Source organism: Pyrgilauda ruficollis, unplaced genomic scaffold, assembly GCF_017590135.1.
Source record: "Pyrgilauda ruficollis isolate IOZ18807 unplaced genomic scaffold, ASM1759013v1 scaffold3, whole genome shotgun sequence".
NCBI classification, from domain to species: Eukaryota; Metazoa; Chordata; class Aves; order Passeriformes; family Passeridae; genus Pyrgilauda; species Pyrgilauda ruficollis.
The window spans coordinates 25,136,383-25,156,719 of NW_024524377.1; the positions used below are offsets into that span (position 1 = coordinate 25,136,383).

At 40.7% G+C, this 20,337-nt stretch overlaps 2 protein-coding genes across 3 annotated transcripts; one reads left to right on the forward strand and one right to left on the reverse strand.

Annotated features, from left to right (window-relative positions):
• Positions 1–362: 362 nt before the first annotated feature.
• On the reverse strand, positions 363–7,563 carry MAIP1 (matrix AAA peptidase interacting protein 1). Its single transcript, XM_041473001.1, has 5 exons — positions 7,228–7,563; positions 5,154–5,225; positions 3,241–3,367; positions 2,114–2,264; positions 363–782 (listed from the first exon to the last, which is right to left on the reverse strand). Exons 1-5 carry the CDS (start codon positions 7,537–7,539, stop codon positions 704–706), a joined length of 741 nt encoding a protein of 246 aa, XP_041328935.1. The 5' UTR covers positions 7,540–7,563; the 3' UTR covers positions 363–703.
• Positions 7,564–7,645: 82 nt separating this feature from the next.
• Positions 7,646–17,450, forward strand: TYW5 (tRNA-yW synthesizing protein 5). Of its 2 annotated transcripts, none has more exons than XM_041473000.1 (8): positions 7,646–8,399; positions 9,302–9,456; positions 12,456–12,525; positions 13,422–13,466; positions 13,931–14,068; positions 14,680–14,767; positions 15,235–15,351; positions 15,692–17,025. In XM_041473000.1, the coding sequence occupies exons 1-8, from the start codon at positions 8,313–8,315 to the stop codon at positions 15,769–15,771; spliced, it is 780 nt and encodes a 259-aa protein (XP_041328934.1). In that variant the 5' UTR covers positions 7,646–8,312; the 3' UTR covers positions 15,772–17,025. The 2 variants fall into 2 exon arrangements, with proteins under 2 accessions (XP_041328934.1, XP_041328933.1); XM_041472999.1 differs by lacking the exon at positions 15,692–17,025 and adding an exon at positions 17,043–17,450 and having other exon boundaries at positions 7,653–8,399.
• The last annotated feature ends 2,887 nt before the right edge of the window (positions 17,451–20,337 follow it).

Genomic DNA, 20,337 nt, shown 5'->3' on the forward strand with positions numbered 1-20,337 from the left:
AGGTCCCCTTTAAATTCATGTTTTTAACTGATTTTTCTTCCATAAGTCTCTAAACTTGGAATTGCCTATATATTACTGAATTGAAAGGAACGGGTTTTTTTTAATTTTCCAAAACATATATCTGTTTGATCCATTTTTCCAGTGCAATGCTAAAAGCTTTTTCTTTCTCCAATCCTGTAGCAAATACTAATGGCAGTTCTAACTTTCTTAACCTCAAATATATTCAAAAGCAAGATTACCTCAAAATGAACAAGCTAAGAAGTCCATCTACCTCTATTTCATCTTGCATGTTATTCATTTATATATTGTACAGTCCCTAGGGAAAAAAAGAAACATAGGAAAGTAACTCAGAAAGGCCATCAGTCATTTAAGTGTTGTTTATTTTCAAATAGTACCATTTCTTGTCAGAATGTAAGAAACTGACATATCCATTACACCTGCCTGAATGAAACTGTGCTGTCTAAATGCCTTGGATGAGCACTGGAACGAGTTAAATTTCTACCAGCCTGTTCCAGGGAAAAGGCTTTGCTGTAACACTGCAGCACAGTGCAAGCTTCAGAAAGAATTTTTGGAAATCATATATAGAAAATTCATCCCTCTTTTGGAGGAAAGGGCAGGAAGGAAAGAAAAAGACCCCAAAAAGCCTGGTATTTGTTACATCAAAACAATTACAGTGGTACATAAAAAGGCTGTAAGAAGGCATTTATTCTAATAGCCTTGGATGTTCAATCCGTGTAATAGTCCAGTCTGGTTTTGCTCCTTCTGTAAACTCTCTTTGGAACCTGAAAAGGGAAAGATAATAAGTGAAGAGTTGTTAAGATTTACTTGACCTTCAGGAGCTACTAATATGACAAGGAATCACAAAGAAGCATTTTACTTCAAACTTATTGCTGTAAAAGCTACTTAAAGTTTAATGCTTATGCCCCAAAATGGAAGATAAAAATTATTTCCATAGTAAGAAACAGAATGCACTGACTTCAGAGCATTTAGGTTCAGATCCCACAGACAGGATTAAGCAGCAACTGTAAAGACCCTGATATCAAGAAAACACTCAGCTTTCATAGCAGGAATATGGATAAAGCTTTATAGAAGATTTTGTTCTGTAAATAAAGGGTTTTATTTAATGGGATGGTAAGTGAAGGGAAATCACATGCTCCATATTTTACTTGAAAATTTTCCTCTTTCCTGAAGAGGAAAATTTAAAATAATTTTAAAAAATGTTTAAAAGATAAATAAAAAAAAGTTTAAAAGATATTTTCAGAACTACATCAAAGATTGAGTTAACAGTAGTACTGAGTCTCCCCTATCTAAAGACAAGTCTGAGCTTCAAGCTGAATTCTCATGTTCTCAAATAATCTGCATGTCATGGACAAAAGCAGTACAGTATCACTGCTTTGCAATCCTGTGCAAATCCACTCCTGCAAAGTGGGATTGGGAAGATATTTAGGCTTAAAGGGAAGGCTCTCAAGGTTAATGGAACCTCAGAAACCTCCAACTCTAAGGAAGATGCTGAATTCAGCTAAGGGATGGATCCACAACAATCTATCCAGGCAAAAAGCACTGGTCTCGTGAGTGTTACCTTTGTTTCAGAGCCCCTCATCACCTAGACCCCATATTTTCCATTTCAAAGGTGGGTGTAGAAATCCTTGATCATATTGCATTTATCACACAAAAATCCTCACTTCTCCCAGCTTCTGAGAATCTTATTTTCAATACATTTTGCCAACTGTACAGATATTTTCTGCACTGCTCTGACATCAGTACACCAAAACAGACATTATTTATAAGCATTCTTATGAAAACCCATCTTCCTAATGTGTGCTTTGAGGATCAGAAACCTCATTCAGTGTTCCAAATACTGCTCTTCCTTACAGAAGAAGAGCTCTCATTAATACCAACCCAGAAGCAAGGAAAGAACATAATGACGTTAGGGGTATTTAAAAAATTTGGCCCTAAAACCAAAACTGAAAAGCTGGATGAGAATTAACTTAGATCAGAATCAAAGTAAATTAAAAGCACTGGGCTCTGCAGCGGCACAGTGGGAGTGCTTGCAGAACTGCCCACCCCACAGGTACTCATGGACACGGGAAAAGAAAGGGACAAGCAAGCTTACTCATAGTTTGCTGTTAAAAGATGTTTCTTTTCTTTTGTGTTTTCATCTCCAAACACAATCTGGAAGACTTTGGCTTCACCTGGTACTTCGTCAGGTAGATTAGCACCATTCAGATACCAGAAGCACATCAAGATGCTAACAAACTTTCTTCCTGTTGGAAATAAATCAAAACTTAAGTGAGATCTCATGTTTCTCACCAGTCAATGCTCCTATTTGCTACCTACCATATGTTCTAGTGAGACCCTGGAAAGGCAGCTGACTTCAGCCATAAAAAATACAGGACAGAATAATGAGTGATAAAGCTATTTTATGCCATACTCATGCTGTTTAGCAAGACTAAAAATACACTCTGTAAAAAAACATGTATTTTGAGTGTGGTGTGACATGTAAATAATGACACTGTATTAAAAAAGTTGGTTCCCACAAATTCCAAAGATAACTACTAATATAAAAAATGCATGCAGAGTAGTTCAAACGTGGGAGCAATCTAAGAGGGGAAAAAGAAATTCCTGTTTCCCAAAACAGGAAAAATGTTTACTGGGTCCGACAACTTGAAATGCTCAACTGAATACCCAGGCACCCACATATCGTCTCCACTGTGTCTGATAGTGAACAGAGCACACAATCCTGGTATCCAACCAAAAGAAAATCTTGCTTGAGCTCAGCACCAGCTTAAAAAAACTCAAACCAATCAAGGAGTCCTAGAACAAAGTGTATTTTGTGACAGAAAGACTAAACCAACAAAATTTAGTTCATTATCCAGCCTTCACTATTCTTCTTGCAGGATGCATTTTCATTGTTGAAGTGAACTGCTTTTAACATATATGAGAATAATTGTTTTTGAGTGGTTTCACATTGCTGAGGACTAATAATATAAAATTCTGTACAAAAGAAGAGGAATAAGCAAAACCCAAACAGAAGTCAAAACAGTACCATGATGTATTAACAATAATCTGTCTCTGGTTTAAAAGGAAATCAATACATTTTATATGGATTAATTACAAATTGAGAAACAAGGGATGAGAAACAGTACTCAAAACCACATCTGCATGGAAAATCTCTGTTTAGTAGCAAACCCAGGAAATAAGACTGCTCATTGCTGAAATGTTTTAGGATTCTAAACATACCATCATCATCATAGTAAATGCGAACATCTCCTTCTGTTGTGTACATGATTGCATCAATGTCAGCTGCTAAAGCATCCCTGTGGCTGTCAGGGAGCAAAGAAATCTTTTCCTTCAGCACCTGAAGTACCTAAATTCAGAAAAACTGTCACTTAGTTTTTCATTAGGAAATTTAAGTAACAATCTATTTCTACTGCAGTTAATAAAATGAGCTGTACTGCTAAAACATTTGTCTAACACATGTAACAGCTAAAGTGGAACACTGGGAAGTTTGGGCATTCCTAAACCCTAATTCAGCAGCATTGAAGAAGGTCCATTTACTGCTCAGAACAAATGAAAACCAAGCATCTTTAAAAATGTTTAGAAAAGGTACTGTCAAAACAGCAGCAGCAACACAAGCCATGTCAGCCAGCACAGCCCAGTGAAGCTTGCTCCCACAACCACACTCTGCCTTCTCACCACTGAATTCTCACTGTGAGCAGGTTCCTAAGCTTTAGATTCGGTGTCTTTCAGCTATCTCTCACAAATTTCTTTGAAAATCAGTTTCATTACCAATGATTTTATCTCTGCCATTTTGTGATCCACACTCCATTTAGAAAAAGCTTACACATTGCAACTGAACTGATTGAAACTGATTGAAAATTGTTCCCCTGGCAATTAATGTCCTTATGACACTCACATCCACATTATCTCAGTGTCCTATGATCCACACACCTGTATTAAGTAGAAAATGGTGGGGTGCAAAAACTGCACAGAGGTAGCACCCCAAACAACACCCAAAGTCAAGGCACAAGAAAGGATGAAACTGCAGAACTTATTTTTAACTAATACTCATTTTTTACCCTAACTTGATCTTCTATTTTGAATAACAAACAAATGCAGAGGTTACATGGAAGCAAGAGGCAACCTTCACAAGGAGACGCTGGTTTCTAGTACATTTTGCAGGTACAAAATTCACTGGTCAAAGAAATGACAAAGTAGCCTGGGATCACAGCCTCATCTACTACATCCTTGGCTTACATGAAATCTCTGCATCAATGTAAACCCGAAAATTTTACAGTGACCAGAGCAAGTTCTTTCAAGAGGAAGCAGAGGAGAAGCCCTTTCAGAACAACTGCAAGAAACAAACTCACGTTTTATTGCTATCTCTGTTCAGAGAGAGGAGGCAAGACTGTTCAGAGGGGATGCACTAGAACAGCACCAGAGTTTTTGCTGCAAAGGCATGGGTGGCAATAGGACAGGCCACGCTGACATCCTGTAACAAGGCAGACAGAGACCTGGAGTGTCTCCTCCACTTGACTCTGATGCATCTGTTACCTCCATGCCCTGGGAAGGCCAAGACAACTTCAGCAATTAAAAATTCATAAAAACACAGAAAACACAGCACTGATGTTTAACCAGGTCAGTCACATCCCTGAGACCACGACACAAGACTGAGGCCTTCCAGCCAAAACCAGGAATCAGCTCTATGATCTGATGGGGGTGGGAATGCATCAGTGCAGCTGGGATGAGCACAAACCAGTTTCTTTCTTCACACGAATTCTGGTGCACAGACTGAGTCAGCTTCAGCCACCTGCCTACACCTAGAGACACACAATTCCACCTGGCATCCAGAGCCCACTGCCTTTCCATCCTTCCTGGTACACCAGCAATCTTTCTGGCATTTGGTCCTTATGCCCAACAGCTAAAATATATTTTATTTTGTTTTAAATACAATAACTTCAAAATAAGTTTCATGCCTTGAAATAAACATAAAAAAAGCTGTAGGACAAAAAATTGCCCACCCTATGTCACATTACTCTGTTTTTCCCAAATTAAACCAAAGTGGCAACTTGTAGATAATGACAGGCTGAGTGCATCCATGTTACTTTGTAAGAGACAATCAACTGGTAGAATAGGAGATGGAAAGCATTTACCTCTGCTGATACAAGTTCTTCCAGCAGGTCAAGTTTACGCTGAGACAGCAGCTTTGAAACAACAGAAAAGGCCTATCAAAATAAAACAGAAACAAAAACCAAACATGAACAAGTAACTCTAGGTTGGCTTATTTTTCAGGCAAATCCATAAGTATATGACAAGCAACCCAAATAGTCCATGATTTAAGATTTCAATATTTGCAGAGGGTATCACCATTGAAATGTAATCCGTCCAGCATTACAAGAGTGATTTCATGACTTGATAAAAACATACAAGTTCTTTTCAAAATCTTATTTAAAACATCAAAGCTTCCAATAGGTGAATTTATATTTTACAAAAGAAAAAAAAAAAGCTTTGCAGTATTTTGCATGTTGCTTTTACTAATTTTGATAATTCAGACAGTCTTTCCCTGTAGATATTTTGTTCTCCTGCCCTCTTTTCCAATTCATCTTCTGGTTTCAGTCAAAACTGATGCTGTGATTCACAAATTTTCTTTAAAAATCTGGTTTAGTCTCTCTACTTCAGGAAGGTCAGCTCTCCTTTCTCCCCTCAATTTTGCAGGCATATTGACACACAATTATGCCTCTACATATTCAAGTAGTGCACTTGTGAAGGAAAGTGTATTTAGGATGCTACACCAAGTAAAAACAGACACCAAAACAAAGCCTCAAAAAAACAGGCCAAGGTAAAACAGGTGGTTCCACATATGTGTCAAATTACTTGTTTTGGGTTTTTTCCTCTCTTGAATTGATCCTAATCATTTTAACATTCTGTCCCCTGATGTGTTGTTTTGAGCTGGTTTTTTTTTTGGTAAAAGTAAACATAAGAATAAAGTTTCCCAACAGATAACTCTGTAATTTTCATATGACCATCTTTGAGATACTTCCCTCTTTGACACATTCTGTTGACAAGGCTTGGGCTCATAAATTTGGAGAAATAAATATATATACACCAGCTCTATGCCTGTCTAAGCTTGATCATTTCAGGAAAACCTGCTAAGAGGAGACACACTGCTGCTTAAAATCTCTATAACATTTGGAATCATCTTCCTTCATGCTACTTTGGGGGATGGCTTAACCCATTCATTTTAATTGTGGAATCTGGGAAAACAAGAAATTCCTGAAGTACAGCTCTGCTTATATCATTTGCCTTGAAGTGTGGTGCTTGGAGCCAGCAGAGGGGCTGGGAATGTGCTGCTCCATGTATTTTACACACAGCAGCACATTCGTGCTATGATGTCCACAGATAATAACATCAGGCAGGACATCAGGAGGAATTTCTTTATGGAAAAAGCTGTCAAACATTGAAATGAGCTGCCAGGGAAGTGGTGGAGTCATCATCCCTGGAGGTGTTTAAGGAAAGACTGGACATGGTGACATGCTGGACTCAACGCACAGCACAGACACAGAGCTCCTGGAGTGGGTCCAGCAGCAAGGATTGGGCACTGGAGCATCTCTCCTACAAGGAAAGCTTATGAGACTTGTTCAGCCTCAAGAAGAGATGGCTGAGAGGGACCTTATCAATGTTTATAAATATTTAAAGGGGAGCAGTGCCACGAGTATGGACCACGTTCTGCTTGGTGGTGCCAAGCAACAGGACAAGAGGCAATGGGCAGAAACTGATGCACAGGAAGATCCACCTGAACACAAGGAAGGACTTCTTTACTGTGAGTGTGACCAAGCACTGGAACAGGTTGCTCAGAGGTTGTGGAGTGTCCCCCACTGCAGATATTCTAGACCTGTCTGGACACAAGCCAGAGCCATGTGCTCTAGGACGACCTTGCTGGAGCAGGGAGGATGGAGCAGATGACCTACTGTGGCCCATTCCTACCTCACCTGTTCCGTGAATCTGTGACTATCCCCGAAATCTTCTCCAGCCTAACTGGTTCTATATGCCCATTCCTACCTCACCTGTTCTGTGAATCTGTGACTATCCCCGAAATCTTCTCCAGCCTAACTGGTTCTATAATTCCATGAAAATAGCCGCGCACATCGGCAGCCCCTGGGGAGGCTCAGCGGACCCTTCCCCTCAGGCTGGCCGCTCTCCTCGCCCCGAGGCCCCAGCCCCGCTGACCTGCTTGGCTCCCCGCGTGAACTCCTCGATGCTGAATTCGTGGTCGAAGTAGAGGCGGATGAGCAGGTAGTAGAAGCGGGTGCGGAGCCAAGCGAAGGGACTGCTGATCCTCACTACCACGACGCGCCGCTGAGGGCCCTCGGTCCCGGATCCGGCACTGCTGGCGAACCGAGCGCTGAGCTGGGGCGGACGGGTCCGGGCGGGGCCCGGCGGGCCCGGTGCGGCTGCAGCCGGCGGCAGGAGCCGGGCGGAGCCCGCCAGCGCCCGCGCCAGCCAGCGGACACGGCCCGGAGCCGCGCAGCGCAGCGCCATGATGGCCCGGCCCGGCCCCGCCCTGTCCGCCGCAACTGCCGCTCCCCGGAAACACGGCTGCGGCCACCGCTGTTCCGGCGCAGGCGGAGCGGTCCGGGCTGCCGGCTGTGGCCGTGCCGGGTCAGGGGAGCCGAGCCCCGGTCACCCCCGGAGAGGGGCGGCGTCCCCTCTGCTGGCCCTGGTGGGGCCGCGTCTGGGTACGGTGTCAGTTCTGGGCTTCTCAGTACACACAGAGAGACAAGGAGCTACTGGGGAGAGTCCAGCAGATGCCACAAAGATGATGAAGGGCCTGGAGCATCTCTGTTCATGAGGAGAGGCTGCGGGAGCCTGGAGAAGATCGTGAGGGGATCTCACGAATGCATAGAAATACCTCAAAGGCGGCTGCCAAGAGGATGGTGCCAGACACTTCTCAGTGGTGCTCGTGACAGGACGAAGAGTAATGGCCATAAACTAAAAGATAATAAGCTCCACCTCAGCTTGAGAAAGAACTTACTTACATTGAGGGTGGCAGAGCACTGGAACAGGCTGCCCGGGAAAGTCATGGAGTCTCCGTCTCTGGAGACATTCAAACCCCAGCTGGACATGGGTCACCTGCTGCAGGTGACCCTGCCGTGGCAGGGGTTGGACTCGACGCTCTCCAGAGATCCCTTCTAACCCTGACAATTCCGTGATCCGCGGGCTCCCGGCCCTTGCCCAGAGGGCGAGGCAGGAACGCTTGTGCGCGGGCTCTTCTTTCCGGGGGAAGCGGCGGGGCGGACGCGGTGCCCGCGGCCATGGAGCGGCGGGAGCAGCGGGAGGCGGCCGTGGAGCGGCTGGACGGGGTGACGCGGGAGCGCTTCCTCCGGGACATCTACCCGCGGGTACGGGGCTCTCTGCCCGGGAACCGCCGGAGCGGCTGGGGCTCCACGGCGACACAGGGCAAGGCAGGAGGTGTCCGGGGACCGCTCCTCAGCGGGCACAGCTGGGGCAGGCCAAGCCCAGGGTTTGGGTTTGTGTGTTCCTGGAAAGGTCCCTGATGCTTTGAGGGGAATGGGAGTTTAGGAGCAAGGAGCTTTTATGGGCAGGTCCCGTCTGAGCTGCTGGCAAGTTCCGACAGGTGATCTCTGTAAGAGTCCATTGCGTTTGGCAGTGGTTAAAAAGTTCGTTCTGCTGCTTTGTCGTCTCTTGTTTTAGTCCCGCCCCCCGGCCATTACCCCCACCCTCCGAGGTCCCAATGAAAAGCAAAAGTGGCTTTCTCCGTTTTGTGTGTAGGCTCGATCAAACCTGTACGTGGTTGTGAGCAGCAAGGAACCTGGTATAGGTGGGAAGAGCTTCTCTCATGCGAACATAACAGCATCACCACAGCTCACAGTCTGCACCTTAACTTTGTGGATTTTGACATGTTTTGTGCTAAGCCTTGGCTAGAAGGATTAAATCCATTCCTTTGGCTGGATTCCTAAATGGCCCCAGCACAAAGTGTGGGCTATAATTGTCTTTGCCTCTCCATATCCTTAGGAGAGGATGCTTTTCGTTAAGAAAGAACACATAGTTAATATAGAAACAGTTCCATAATTTGCTGCATTTTGTTTCAACATTCAGCATTTGATTCACATTGCTTGTGAACAGATTAGTTGTAACCTTGTGTAGTGGGTCCTGGCATTCAGCTGACTTGTTTACTTCGATGTAATTTGAAAAATTCATTCTGGTTTTTTTTTTTTTTTTTTCTGTTGGATGCTGTGGTAGTACACCACTGAATTTTGTTGTTGTTGATGTTGTTCCTTAGAGAAAGCCAGTAGTGTTGACAGGACTGGAACTGGGTGCTTGCACCACCAAATGGACAACAGATTACTTGAGCCAAGCTGAAGGATCTAAAGAAGTGAAGATTCATGTTTCTGCAGTGCCACAGATGGATTTCCTCAGTAAGAACTTTGTGTATAGGTACTTCACTCCAAAGCCTCTTGTATTTTAAAAGCATGTGCTTGTAACTTACAGACATACAGTGCATCTGTTTGGAGCTGAGGGTGGGAATAGGAAGATAGTTTGTGAAAACATTACAGTATGTATCAAAGGGTTGTCCTAGATTTCTCCCACTTCTATTAATTCTACACCCTGAATAAATACAGTGAAGGTGAAATGAGGGGCCAAACAGCACCTTAAAAATGATGTCATGGAGTGTTGTAAAGGTATTTTGTCAGCACACTCTTGTAGGAAATTTGAGCCTGGCATTTGCAGCTGTTAATTGAAATGAAACCATAACACCCTTGATATCTACACTTGATGACCTGGATTTTGTTGTAGTTATATGGTGCATTCTCAGTGTTGAATAGACTCACTGTGTGTCTGATCCCCTTTGAATGCTGGTGTGTGTGTGCCAGCCATGGTATTCCACTCCAGAAAGGGTGTAACTAGTTAAAACCAAGCTCCTTTCAAAGTTAGCATGTGCAGCTTTCAGAATGTTCAAACCACTGATACCACACATTTCACCAGCCCATTTCACCAGCTCTTTAATCTTGATGTGGGCCACAAAAAACCTTGATCTCCTCTGGAGCTTCTTTTATGTAACTGCCAGAACATTTCTTCTGAGTTCATCTAATCTCAGTCATTGTGTTGTCCTTCAAGGGTAAATGCCTTTGTTTTAGCAGTCCTTTGTTTTCCCCAGGTGGGAACAGGACGTGCTCAGTGTGTTAAACTTCTAAGCAGCTGGGAGCCTGTGCTGTATCTGCAAACCAGCCACAAGTCTCTGAGTGGAGCCTGTTGTTCAGGGGATAAACACAAATTGCAATCATGAGGCATTCTGCTCACTGCATAATGAACTATTGAATCTCTGAAATGAGGGTGTACTTGACTAACTTTGCCTTATCTCTATACTTCATTTTCCCCGCTCTGCTTTGGGGTTTTTTTAGTATCTCTTGCTGTGAGTTCACATGCAGTTGTTCTGGAGTCTTAGTTTTAGCACGTTTGTAGACAGCCAAATGGACTCTGATGCTCTGGTGGTGTTTCATTAAAGCAGGTGTCAGGACTTTGACATACTTCACTTGAAATTCAGGAAGCTTTGACCTTTTCCACAGCAAGCCCCTCATTCTAATCCGACGGGACAATAAGTAGAAACAAAAGAATAGAAATTCTGGGGACTTAACATGCAGTTCCATTAATTTAAACTGATGAACATTAGTAGTACTGCAGTTCTGTTGTGAGTTGCATGCTCTACTCCTGTTTTTGTGTTGGTTCTGGAACTCGTCCAGCCAGGTTGTGACGTGCTGCAGAAATCTAAATGGTTTTCTGCTGTTTTAGCTTGCTAAGCAGGTTCACAGAGAGGTCAGATGAGTGCCAGTGCTACTGTAAGGGGGGAGATGGGGTGATGAGGGCAGATAGCAAGGGCAGAGCTCTGGTAGCACCAGAATGCATCAGTTTAGGCTGGTGTAGAGCTGTGCTCTCACTTTCTTCAGCAGCAAACCTAAGTGGACATGGTAGACCAGTTTGGCTGAAGTCAGAGCATTGGGTTTTGTTTGGTTTTCCATTGACTTCAATGGGTTTTGTATTTGCCTATTTCAAACAAGCCTAAAATGTTTAGAGAATTGGTTTAAGTACTGTCAGATGGCAGGTTCACATTCTAGTAAAAAAGATAACAGGGTCAAGAAAAATTTTACTTGAGAATGGTTTCTTCTTAACCCTGGGCACTTGGTGGTTGCCCTGAAGTGTTATGTTTACATGCAATGGTTCATTATCCAGTGACACTTAGTGTGAGATGGTGAGCTGCATGAATGTAACACTGAATTCATAATAATGAATACATGGCCTGTTGCTGATTGTGCTTGGTTTGCCATTCAGCTATCAACTGATACCAAAATCTGTAATCTGCATGAAAAGCTCCCATTATGTAGATAAATATGTAACACTCTTTCTGACTTCAGAGACTTCTGACTCTAATGCCCAGTGACTCTTCTTGAATCTTCTGAAGTTGTGTTTAGTAAATCTAACGAAAACTGCAAAGAAACATTTGAAATATCAAGATGCCTGTGTTTTGAGGAGCTGAAAAAGCATATATTTTTTTTTTAAAATCCATATAACTGAAATAAATTTTATAGATGTATAAATGAAGGTAGTTATCTGTGTTCCTGCACAAATTCATAGTAGAAAATGCATAGATACAAATATGTGCATCTTCCCTGTTGGAGTTTTCTTGATGCTGAACTTTTCTGCAAATTTATAAAAATGTACAGTAAAGAAGCCTAAAAATGACACACTTAAACAGTTAAGCAAGTATTGCCACAGTTTGAGTCTTAATTTGACTGTGAAAAATGTTTTGTTCTGTGACTCAGACCATTCAGAACTCCTGAGCTCAAGAGGGGATCTTAACAAAGTGTATGAACACTTGATGGAGCAGTGTTCTCTGTGGTCCACGGTGACAGGACAAGAGGCAATGGGCACAAGCTGAAATACACGAGATTCTGTTAACCCCTTCAACACACACAGACACACACGGTTTTACAGTGAGGTTAGTCAAACAATGGAACAAAAGGAACAGGTTGCCTAGAGAGATTATGGAGTCTCTATCCTTGGAGATCCACAAAACCGAACTGGATGCTGTCCTGTGCGAGCTGCTGTCGTGAGCCCTGCTCTTGGCAAGGGGCTTGGACTGGAGGAGCTCCAGAGGTGCTTCCAGCATCACCTGCTACAGGATTCTGTTTGGATATATATTGGAACAATTCACTAAAACAGAGAAGTTTCTAAGTGTAGGATTCCTGTCTTGGGAGAACTCTTCAAATATCTGCTGGAAACGCTGATTAGTCACCATGTTAAGTTAAAAAAAATAAGAGAGCAGCCTATTGCGTCTTCCATTGCACTTGATATGGTAAGGGAGCTTATTATAAATCTAGAGTTTAGACCATGTGTTGTTACACTGATTCATGGTATAAATTCAAATACTTGTATTTCAGAACTCTGCCTTTTGATGCATTTGTACGAAGAGCAGCTGAAGTCAAGCACAAGGAGTACTTTCTTACTGAGGTAATTACCTTAGTGTCACAGTTTCTTCTGTTGCTTATTTTGCTGGTATATAGAGAGAAAAGTGATGAATTGCAATTTAAAGTCTTAAATTACAGTAAAGTCTTAAATTTTCAGTAAAAAAAGTTGATCTTTAATTTAACTGTCTTGTGGGTTGATGCCGAAGGAAAAAATGTGAGAAGTAATTTTTAGAAGTTTTTTTTTGTATGTGTGCAGTGTGGTTAGCTTCATCCTGTTTCTCTTAACAAAAACTGCTTACATGAGCAGAAATTCCAGTATGAAATTTAGAAATCAAACCTTGCTTTAGAATAACAACCATATCATTTGTGTGTTTTGCAAGAAAATGTCGTGAAGATATTTTAGAATTTGATGACTATCAAAATACAAATCCAGATATATTGTAACATAATTTTTGAGTAGCAAATGTGTGGTTATCTCTCCATATCAGTGTTCAGGCTAGGGATTTTTCAGATAACTGTGATTGGGAAGCAAACAGTTTTGAATGTAGACATGCTTTTTACCTTTTATGCTGTATAGAATGCTGTAAGCTTTGAAGCCAATAAAAATGGTTTTCTGCATCAATATACTGAAGAACTTAAATTATAATCTGCATTTGCTTTGAGTCTGTTCAGTAACAGCAGTGCTGAAGCAGTTGACCAGTCTCTCCACACTTTACTCTTCTTTCAGTTAACTTATTTTTCCCTTTTCTCAAGATGAGCTGCAGGCATCAGTAAATGGCAGTATAACAAAGTAGCTGAATTTCTAGATGCCCTTTATTTGTATCATATTTTAATGAAATTTTGCATTAGATAAAGGAGAAAATACAAGCTCTCTGTTTAAGTGTTTTAGTAATTCTTATTAAAGAACCCCAAACAGTAACTTTTTTGCGTTCTCTTCAGGATGAAAAGTACTATTTGCGATCAGTGGGTGAAGATGTTAGGAAGGTAAGTTACTGGAGATTACAGTTCTAATATTCTAAAGTTGCAGTTTAGAAATATTTTTAACGTCTGTTGTCATCCAGCTTACTTAGTGCCACATGGTTTGTGAATCTGAGTGGATTTATGTCAGAGTACTTCAATGTATCTAAAATAGTTGCTGTTGCATGGGAGCTGAGCTGATCACTGAAGAGAACATTGCTAAACTGCCTTTCTTTAGCTTTTGTTCTAAACTAACATAAAAGGATTTATGCTGATCTCTTGCTCGTGCAGTGTGATTCCTAGCAGCCGTGATTAAGAGCAGCTCTCTAGCTGTCCTTATTAATGGCATTTGGCAAGTCAATGCTGAAAAGCATTGCTTGGCAGTGCTGAAGTTCTAACCCCGATTCATATGATTGGAAATGACTGTGAAGTGCTCTCCCATTTAAATGTGCATAGAGGGTTCTCTAAGGGTTACACCCTTTCCGTTTCAGGATGTTGCAGATATCAGGAAGCAGTTTCCTATTTTAGCAGAAGATGTTCATATTCCAGAGTATTTTGAGAAGGAGCAGTTCTTCTCTAGTGTCTTCCGCATCAGCTCAGCTGGATTACAGTTATGGACACATTATGATGTAGGTAATATGTGGGTTTAGCATAAAATGTTGCAGATGGCATTACAGAGTTGAGAGAATAAGGTGCAAATCTCTGTCAAAGATTAGAGAATAATAACAAACTTCATGTTTTGAAATAGTAAAATGAACCACATTCAGTGGTATGGTGAGGTTTAAATGTTGCATTGCTTAGGCAAAATATTTTAACTGGGTTTATGTCTAATTCCAGATTCGTAAGATTAAAGGATGTTTTATTTTGTTTCCCTTTTTTAAACTGTTTTGAGTTTCAGTTGAAAATATGAAACACAGTAATTTTAAACATTTTGTCTTCAACATTGCTTTCCTTTTTTTTGTTCACTCTAATGGCCAGATTAGGATAAATTCTAGTTGTACAATGCACTTACAACTGTGCAATGATTGTAGTAGCTTCTGGCTGCAATGCAATAGATTCCAAATAAGGTTGTCTTCTAACACTGTGCAGTGAGTTCTGAATAAATTTATTTATAAGATAATTCTTAACATGTGAAGGTTTTATTAATACTCTTTTTTAAGCTAATAATTAGATTAGTTGAAGTCTATATATTTATTCCATCAACCTTTGGCTGACATCTCTGTTATTACACTCATCCCAGGTAATGGACAACTTCTTAATCCAAGTCACAGGGAGAAAACGAGTTGTTTTGTACAGTCCTCGAGATGCACCATATTTATATTTATCAGGTATGCATGTCACAGGTATCTAGATCAGAGATCTGGTGATCTTAGCTTTTCAGCTCACAAGTGTTGCACTGTAGAAAATAATGACTAACAGATGACTTGCTATAAAAGTAGTAATTTGTTCCTTTAACTCTGATTCTGTGTGCTTTAGTCAAAGCTAAGGGAAACAACAGTTTTGCCTGATTATTTTCAATACCTAACTGAAGGAGTAAAATGTTCTGTCTGGGTTCAAAATAGTTATTTAGATGTCAGAAAAAGTGGTTTTTGATGTTAATAAGGTTGCAGTTACAGAACAAATACAGACAACAGGAGAATATCTCTTCAGTAAATGAGGGGTGCCATCAGGTTTTCCTGGTTTTGAGAAATAAACCAGTACTAAATTTGATTAAAGAACTGCCATCTCCAGCAACATGATAATGCTTTGTTACTATTGGAAGAGTGGGAATATTTATTCAGTGAAATTTTCCTAGGTACTAAATCAGAGGTGCTGGATGTGGATAACCCAGACATGGAGAAATATCCCCTTTTTGTGAAAGCCAAGCGCTATCAGTGTGTTTTGGAAGCAGGAGATGTGTTATTTATTCCAGGTAAGTAGTAATAGTTCCTGACCATGGCATGGTATTAAACAGTCTTGTTTCTAATTTATGATTTCTGGAGATGGTAAGAGATTACTAAAGCATTCCTCTGTTATAAGTAGGAACATTGAAAGATGTTGGCAACACTAATTTACTTTTTCGAACTGTACAATTAACTTGAGAAACAGTATTATTATATCTACCTACAAATCTTGCTTTCCCTCAAGTGTACACTCTATGCTCCTGAATTTGTGTCTTAATAGATTAATACTCTAAACTTACCATCTGAAATGACTTCAGTGACCTGAGTTTTTTAGTGATAGAGTGAAATACTATTTCTGTTCTTCTGTAGCTCTGGCACTTAAGCACCATGAGGCACATGGTCTGATGAGAGTTATGGATGGTAGAGTTCTTGGACCTTCTAAAGATTAATAATCCTCTTTGGGGAATGGAAACACAAGTCCTAATCATTGTTCTGCACAAGCAGAAAGCTGCTCCTGGGCTGACATGACATATTCTGGTAGTCAGGAAAAGGCATTTGAATTACTCCTATTGAACTACTCCTCCTTGTTACTGCTTTTATTTTAACTCATTGTGAGCTTGCAGCAGATAAGACTTATCCTGTCACTTTTACTTTATCTGGGCAATATAAACAGGTCAGTAAACAAGAAGGTAATAGGTTTTTAGGAAGTAATTTTATAATAGTTTCTTAGCCTTTGACTTGTTACTTAATTTTGAACTGACCTTTATGTTTCTTCGTAAATAAACTTTTGGTTACAGTTAGATATGTCCATACAGTTATATGTCACACTGCTGCTGATGTCAGCATCCCTGTTTTCTGTTTATGGAGTCCAGATACTTGTTTGTCTTTGCCAGTGGGTGAGCAGAGTCAAACTTGAGACACACTCGGCTCTCTTTAAGACTGAATGGAGAATATAGGGACTTTTGAGTCCAGAGAATGGTGCTTTGTCAGCATCCTGCAGTGCATATCACTGAAAAAAAAAGATGTTTTCTGAGGAATGTGTTTGGTTATTATGAAGAAGGTAGAAGCAGCCCCTCTTCCTAACCTGAAAGAAGCTTCATGTTGATTTCTCAAAATAAACTTTTCTATGTCTTCAGCACCTACAGGCAAATAAGATGCAATGAACACAGCATTCATACTTTTAGCTTAATATTCAAGTATCCTAAATATACCATATTAAACTGATTCTTAAAATTTCCTCAATGAAACAAAGATGTCTTGGCTTCCTTACCACAGTCATGATTCAGCTGAAAAACCTCATGCCTTCATTATGACAAGATTAGAGACTTTGGCTGATGCTGGTGGTTTACATTAATGCCTGGACAGCATGTGCAAGGTTAGGGACTAAGAGAAAATAGATACCTGCATTTAGAGTGGAGGAGAGCAAGGGAAGGTGTCTTTCTTTCACCCGACACATGCTTATCCTTTGCTTACATTTGAGTACCTCTACACTTCAGCAATTGTTACGTTTATGAGAAGTTACGGATCAGCATAAATGTCTTGAAAAACTTCTTAAATTTGGTACAATGCAATACATTCATATGGATATCTATAAATAGACAAAAATACAGTAGTTGAGGCTTTTCCTCAACTAGATTTCGTTTGGGCAATTCTGACACTTGCTTGGAGTCACATGGAAGTTTTGCACAGTAATTTTTATTTTAGACATTTCTTGCTACAGCTCTGTGGTTCCATAATGTAATTTCTGAGGAATTTGGAGTGGCACTGAATGTCTTTTGGAAGCACCTTCCTGCTGAGTCCTATGATAAGACTGACACTTATGGAAATAAAGATCCCATGGCAGCCTCTAGAGCTATACAGATCTTGGACAGAGCCTTGAAAACACTTGAAGAACTACCTGAGGAATATAGGGATTTTTATGCTCGGAGAATGGTGTTACGTATCCAAGAAAAAGCCTACAGGAATGATTATGGATAAAGTAACACACTGCAATTCAGCAAGGTCCCTTGCAAGTAGAAAATTGTATGTTAGTATGGAAACTGTCCATCTGTACTTACATACACTTTCTGTGAGACCAATAAAAACTGTAAATAAACATTCATCTCTAACAAAGTTCCTCTTGTAGATTTTCTTCCTTTTTCATTTTTTTCATGTGCAGTGAGGTCACAGTTTGCTTGATCTGGAGATGGTCTCTTTTCTACAGTGAGACAGACATTTGCAGTGCCTCCACTTACAACTGTACTTTTTTGGAATGTTCTACTTAAATTTCTCTGAACAAAAGTTCTGGTATGTGGGCTGACAGCATGTATGCTTAGAAGTAACTGCACGTATTTGTGAATGCAGCCTCACTAAATTTTAGGAGAGCCATAGTGGTTCCTGAGGAGGTCCAAGCAAGCCATTGGTGGTAGCTGTAATGGTCATGGTTTCTTTTTAAGTGATAACCTGGCAGTTAGTGTAGGGAGTTTCTTCTCCCCCTTGTAGTGAGACAGAGTGGGTGTGGGAAAAAAAGCAAAAACTAACCATGCCAGATTACACTTAGAATTGTGCAGCAGCTTGAGTGCAATGTAAATGATTGACCCTTTTCCTAGCTCAGTGATGTGTTACTGGGGGGAATATCTTTGTTTGTCACTGCCCCAGTGCTGTCAGACAGCATTGCTGTTCCTGCAGCTGTGAAACACTTGGCACTAATGTGCCCACAAATCCATTCAGATTTGTCCTGCTGTCCTACTACAGTCCTAGTATCTGCAGTGGAGTTCATAATTGTGGAGTAGACACAAAACCTGTCGGGGGTCCTTTGTTCATAAGAAAGGGGGTTTGCATAGCATCTTTTGGGATGGAGCCTGTTGTTTAGGCATTGTAGAACAGCAGATTGTGGTGCTTACAAAAGCCCTGTGAAAGGTGGGGATCTGACAAAAAAAGGATAGGCTAGGCATTGCCTCTTTGAAGCACCTCTGATGGTATTACTTGTGCCGTTTGGGGAATGCAGCATTTATCTGACTTAGGTCAGTCTGTTACTTCTAGCAACATTTTTTGAGAATTGTAACTTGTCAAAAGCTCTTAGACAAAATAAATGTGTAGTGTTAAAAAATGCTGGGAAAAATCTTTCTTCAGAAGAGCTTCAACACTGTGCAGATTATTCTTCTAAACCTGTTCTTCTTGGCAGTTCAACACAGTGAAAATAGTCTGGTACCATGTGAATGGGCACCCGGCCACCTCAATGAATAAGCATGAATGGAACCAGCCAAGCGGCTCTGACGGGCATCATTGTACGTTCTGAGGGTAGAATTTAAATTTGGGATCACAAATAGGTCTCCCAAAATTTTTGTTCAGAAAAGAACAAGGATTGCTTGTGCGTACTGCTGAGGCAGAATCTCTCTGCCTGTTAGGCTGGGGTAACCTCTTGGCTTTGTTGTACTGGTAATACCAAGGGCCCAGTCTGAATTGCAGAGGTGAACACAGCATATTCTTTGTGTGTTAGGACTGAATTGAGAGGTTCAGAGAGCCTGCAGGGCTCAACAAAGCTGTGTTCCAGCATTGTGCCTGCACAGCCATCACTAACTGCCAGCAGCTTCTCAAGATACTGGTACAGAGAATTACTGTGCTGATGCCTCCTGCCATTCCTTGGGTCTCCATTCACAAAAGGGAGGTGTCACCTTGGTATTCTCAGGCTCCCTCAACACTCAAGTGTAAATTTTATCTTCATGCTGCCAACTTTAAAATTAAGCCTTTATTTCACTTGGAAAGAATTTCTTCAATTTGGTATTTAGTAACTTATCTAAAACAGTTGTTCTGAAATGCTATAAAAGAAGAATACAAGCATTTTAAAAATGCATTTTCTTAATTTGAGTATAATCTGACTAGTGATAAAAATCTGGAAGTTACTGTGTTAAAAAAAATAAGTTAGTGCTTTGTAACAACTGTGCAACATGGTGTGAAGCAGGCAATAAAGTGATGAATGAATGGTGAAAGCATTAAGGGAATAACTTTCAGATAACATAGCAAGACATTACAAATAGGCATACTTAGAAATCCATTACTGAAATCACAGACATTTTGTAATTAGAGCCACTGACATTTTGTGGACGTTTGTCTGTTAGAGATGCTGCCACAATAAAACAGATGTTGTGTTAACGGGTATTAGAAAAATAAACACTGACCATCTTAAGCATTCCAAGCAGCCACTTCAGTGTATTTGTAGGAGTTGGGTGATCCAGAGTGCCCAGGACTGAAAGATGAGTTGACAGTTACATGAAGAGAATATCTGAAATCAGAAGTTTAAATTCAGCCTACCCCAAACCTTGAATTACTCTAAAAATTTGGTGACTGAGGCATTTAAAATAGAAATTCATTGCAAGTCAACACCTGGAAAGAATTATTTATTCTTAGCCATATGAAATATAAAGGATGACAAATTATTTCAGATTTCATTTTTTAAAATGTGCTTGCTGTGGAAACATTCAAATGAAAAAACTGATGTCAAAATATTTTTCTTGTCAAACAATTGGGCGTATCATTAAAAATCTGCCAGTTGTGTTTGTGCTGAGAATTTGATGTACTTAGAACATGTTCCTCTCCAGCAGCTACACAGGGTCTAGGTTAAGTGTCAAGTTAAATGCCTAATGAGAAAGGGTTTGACTTGATCACAAAGGATCAGAAATACATTTGTAACTTTTTTAAAATATGCAGGATGAAACTGTTTGTCTCATTCACATTGTTGGTTTCACACGACTGACTTGATTAAGATGAGAATGATTTTACCACAGTAGAGGTGATATTACATATGATGGGATCTCTATATGCATTACTTCACAACTTCAGAGTAATTCCTGTATACCCTTGATTCTTTCTTCCTCTCACCAAAATGTTATCTTCCCAAACCTGGTATCTTCCTGCAAATGATACAGGTGTTGAAGATACACGTTCTGAAACAGTAGCTTTTACAAGGGATTCTCTAAGTTGGTGTCACTGAATAACCAAACATTCTGGTGTTATTTGAAGGACAGATGAAGTTTTAC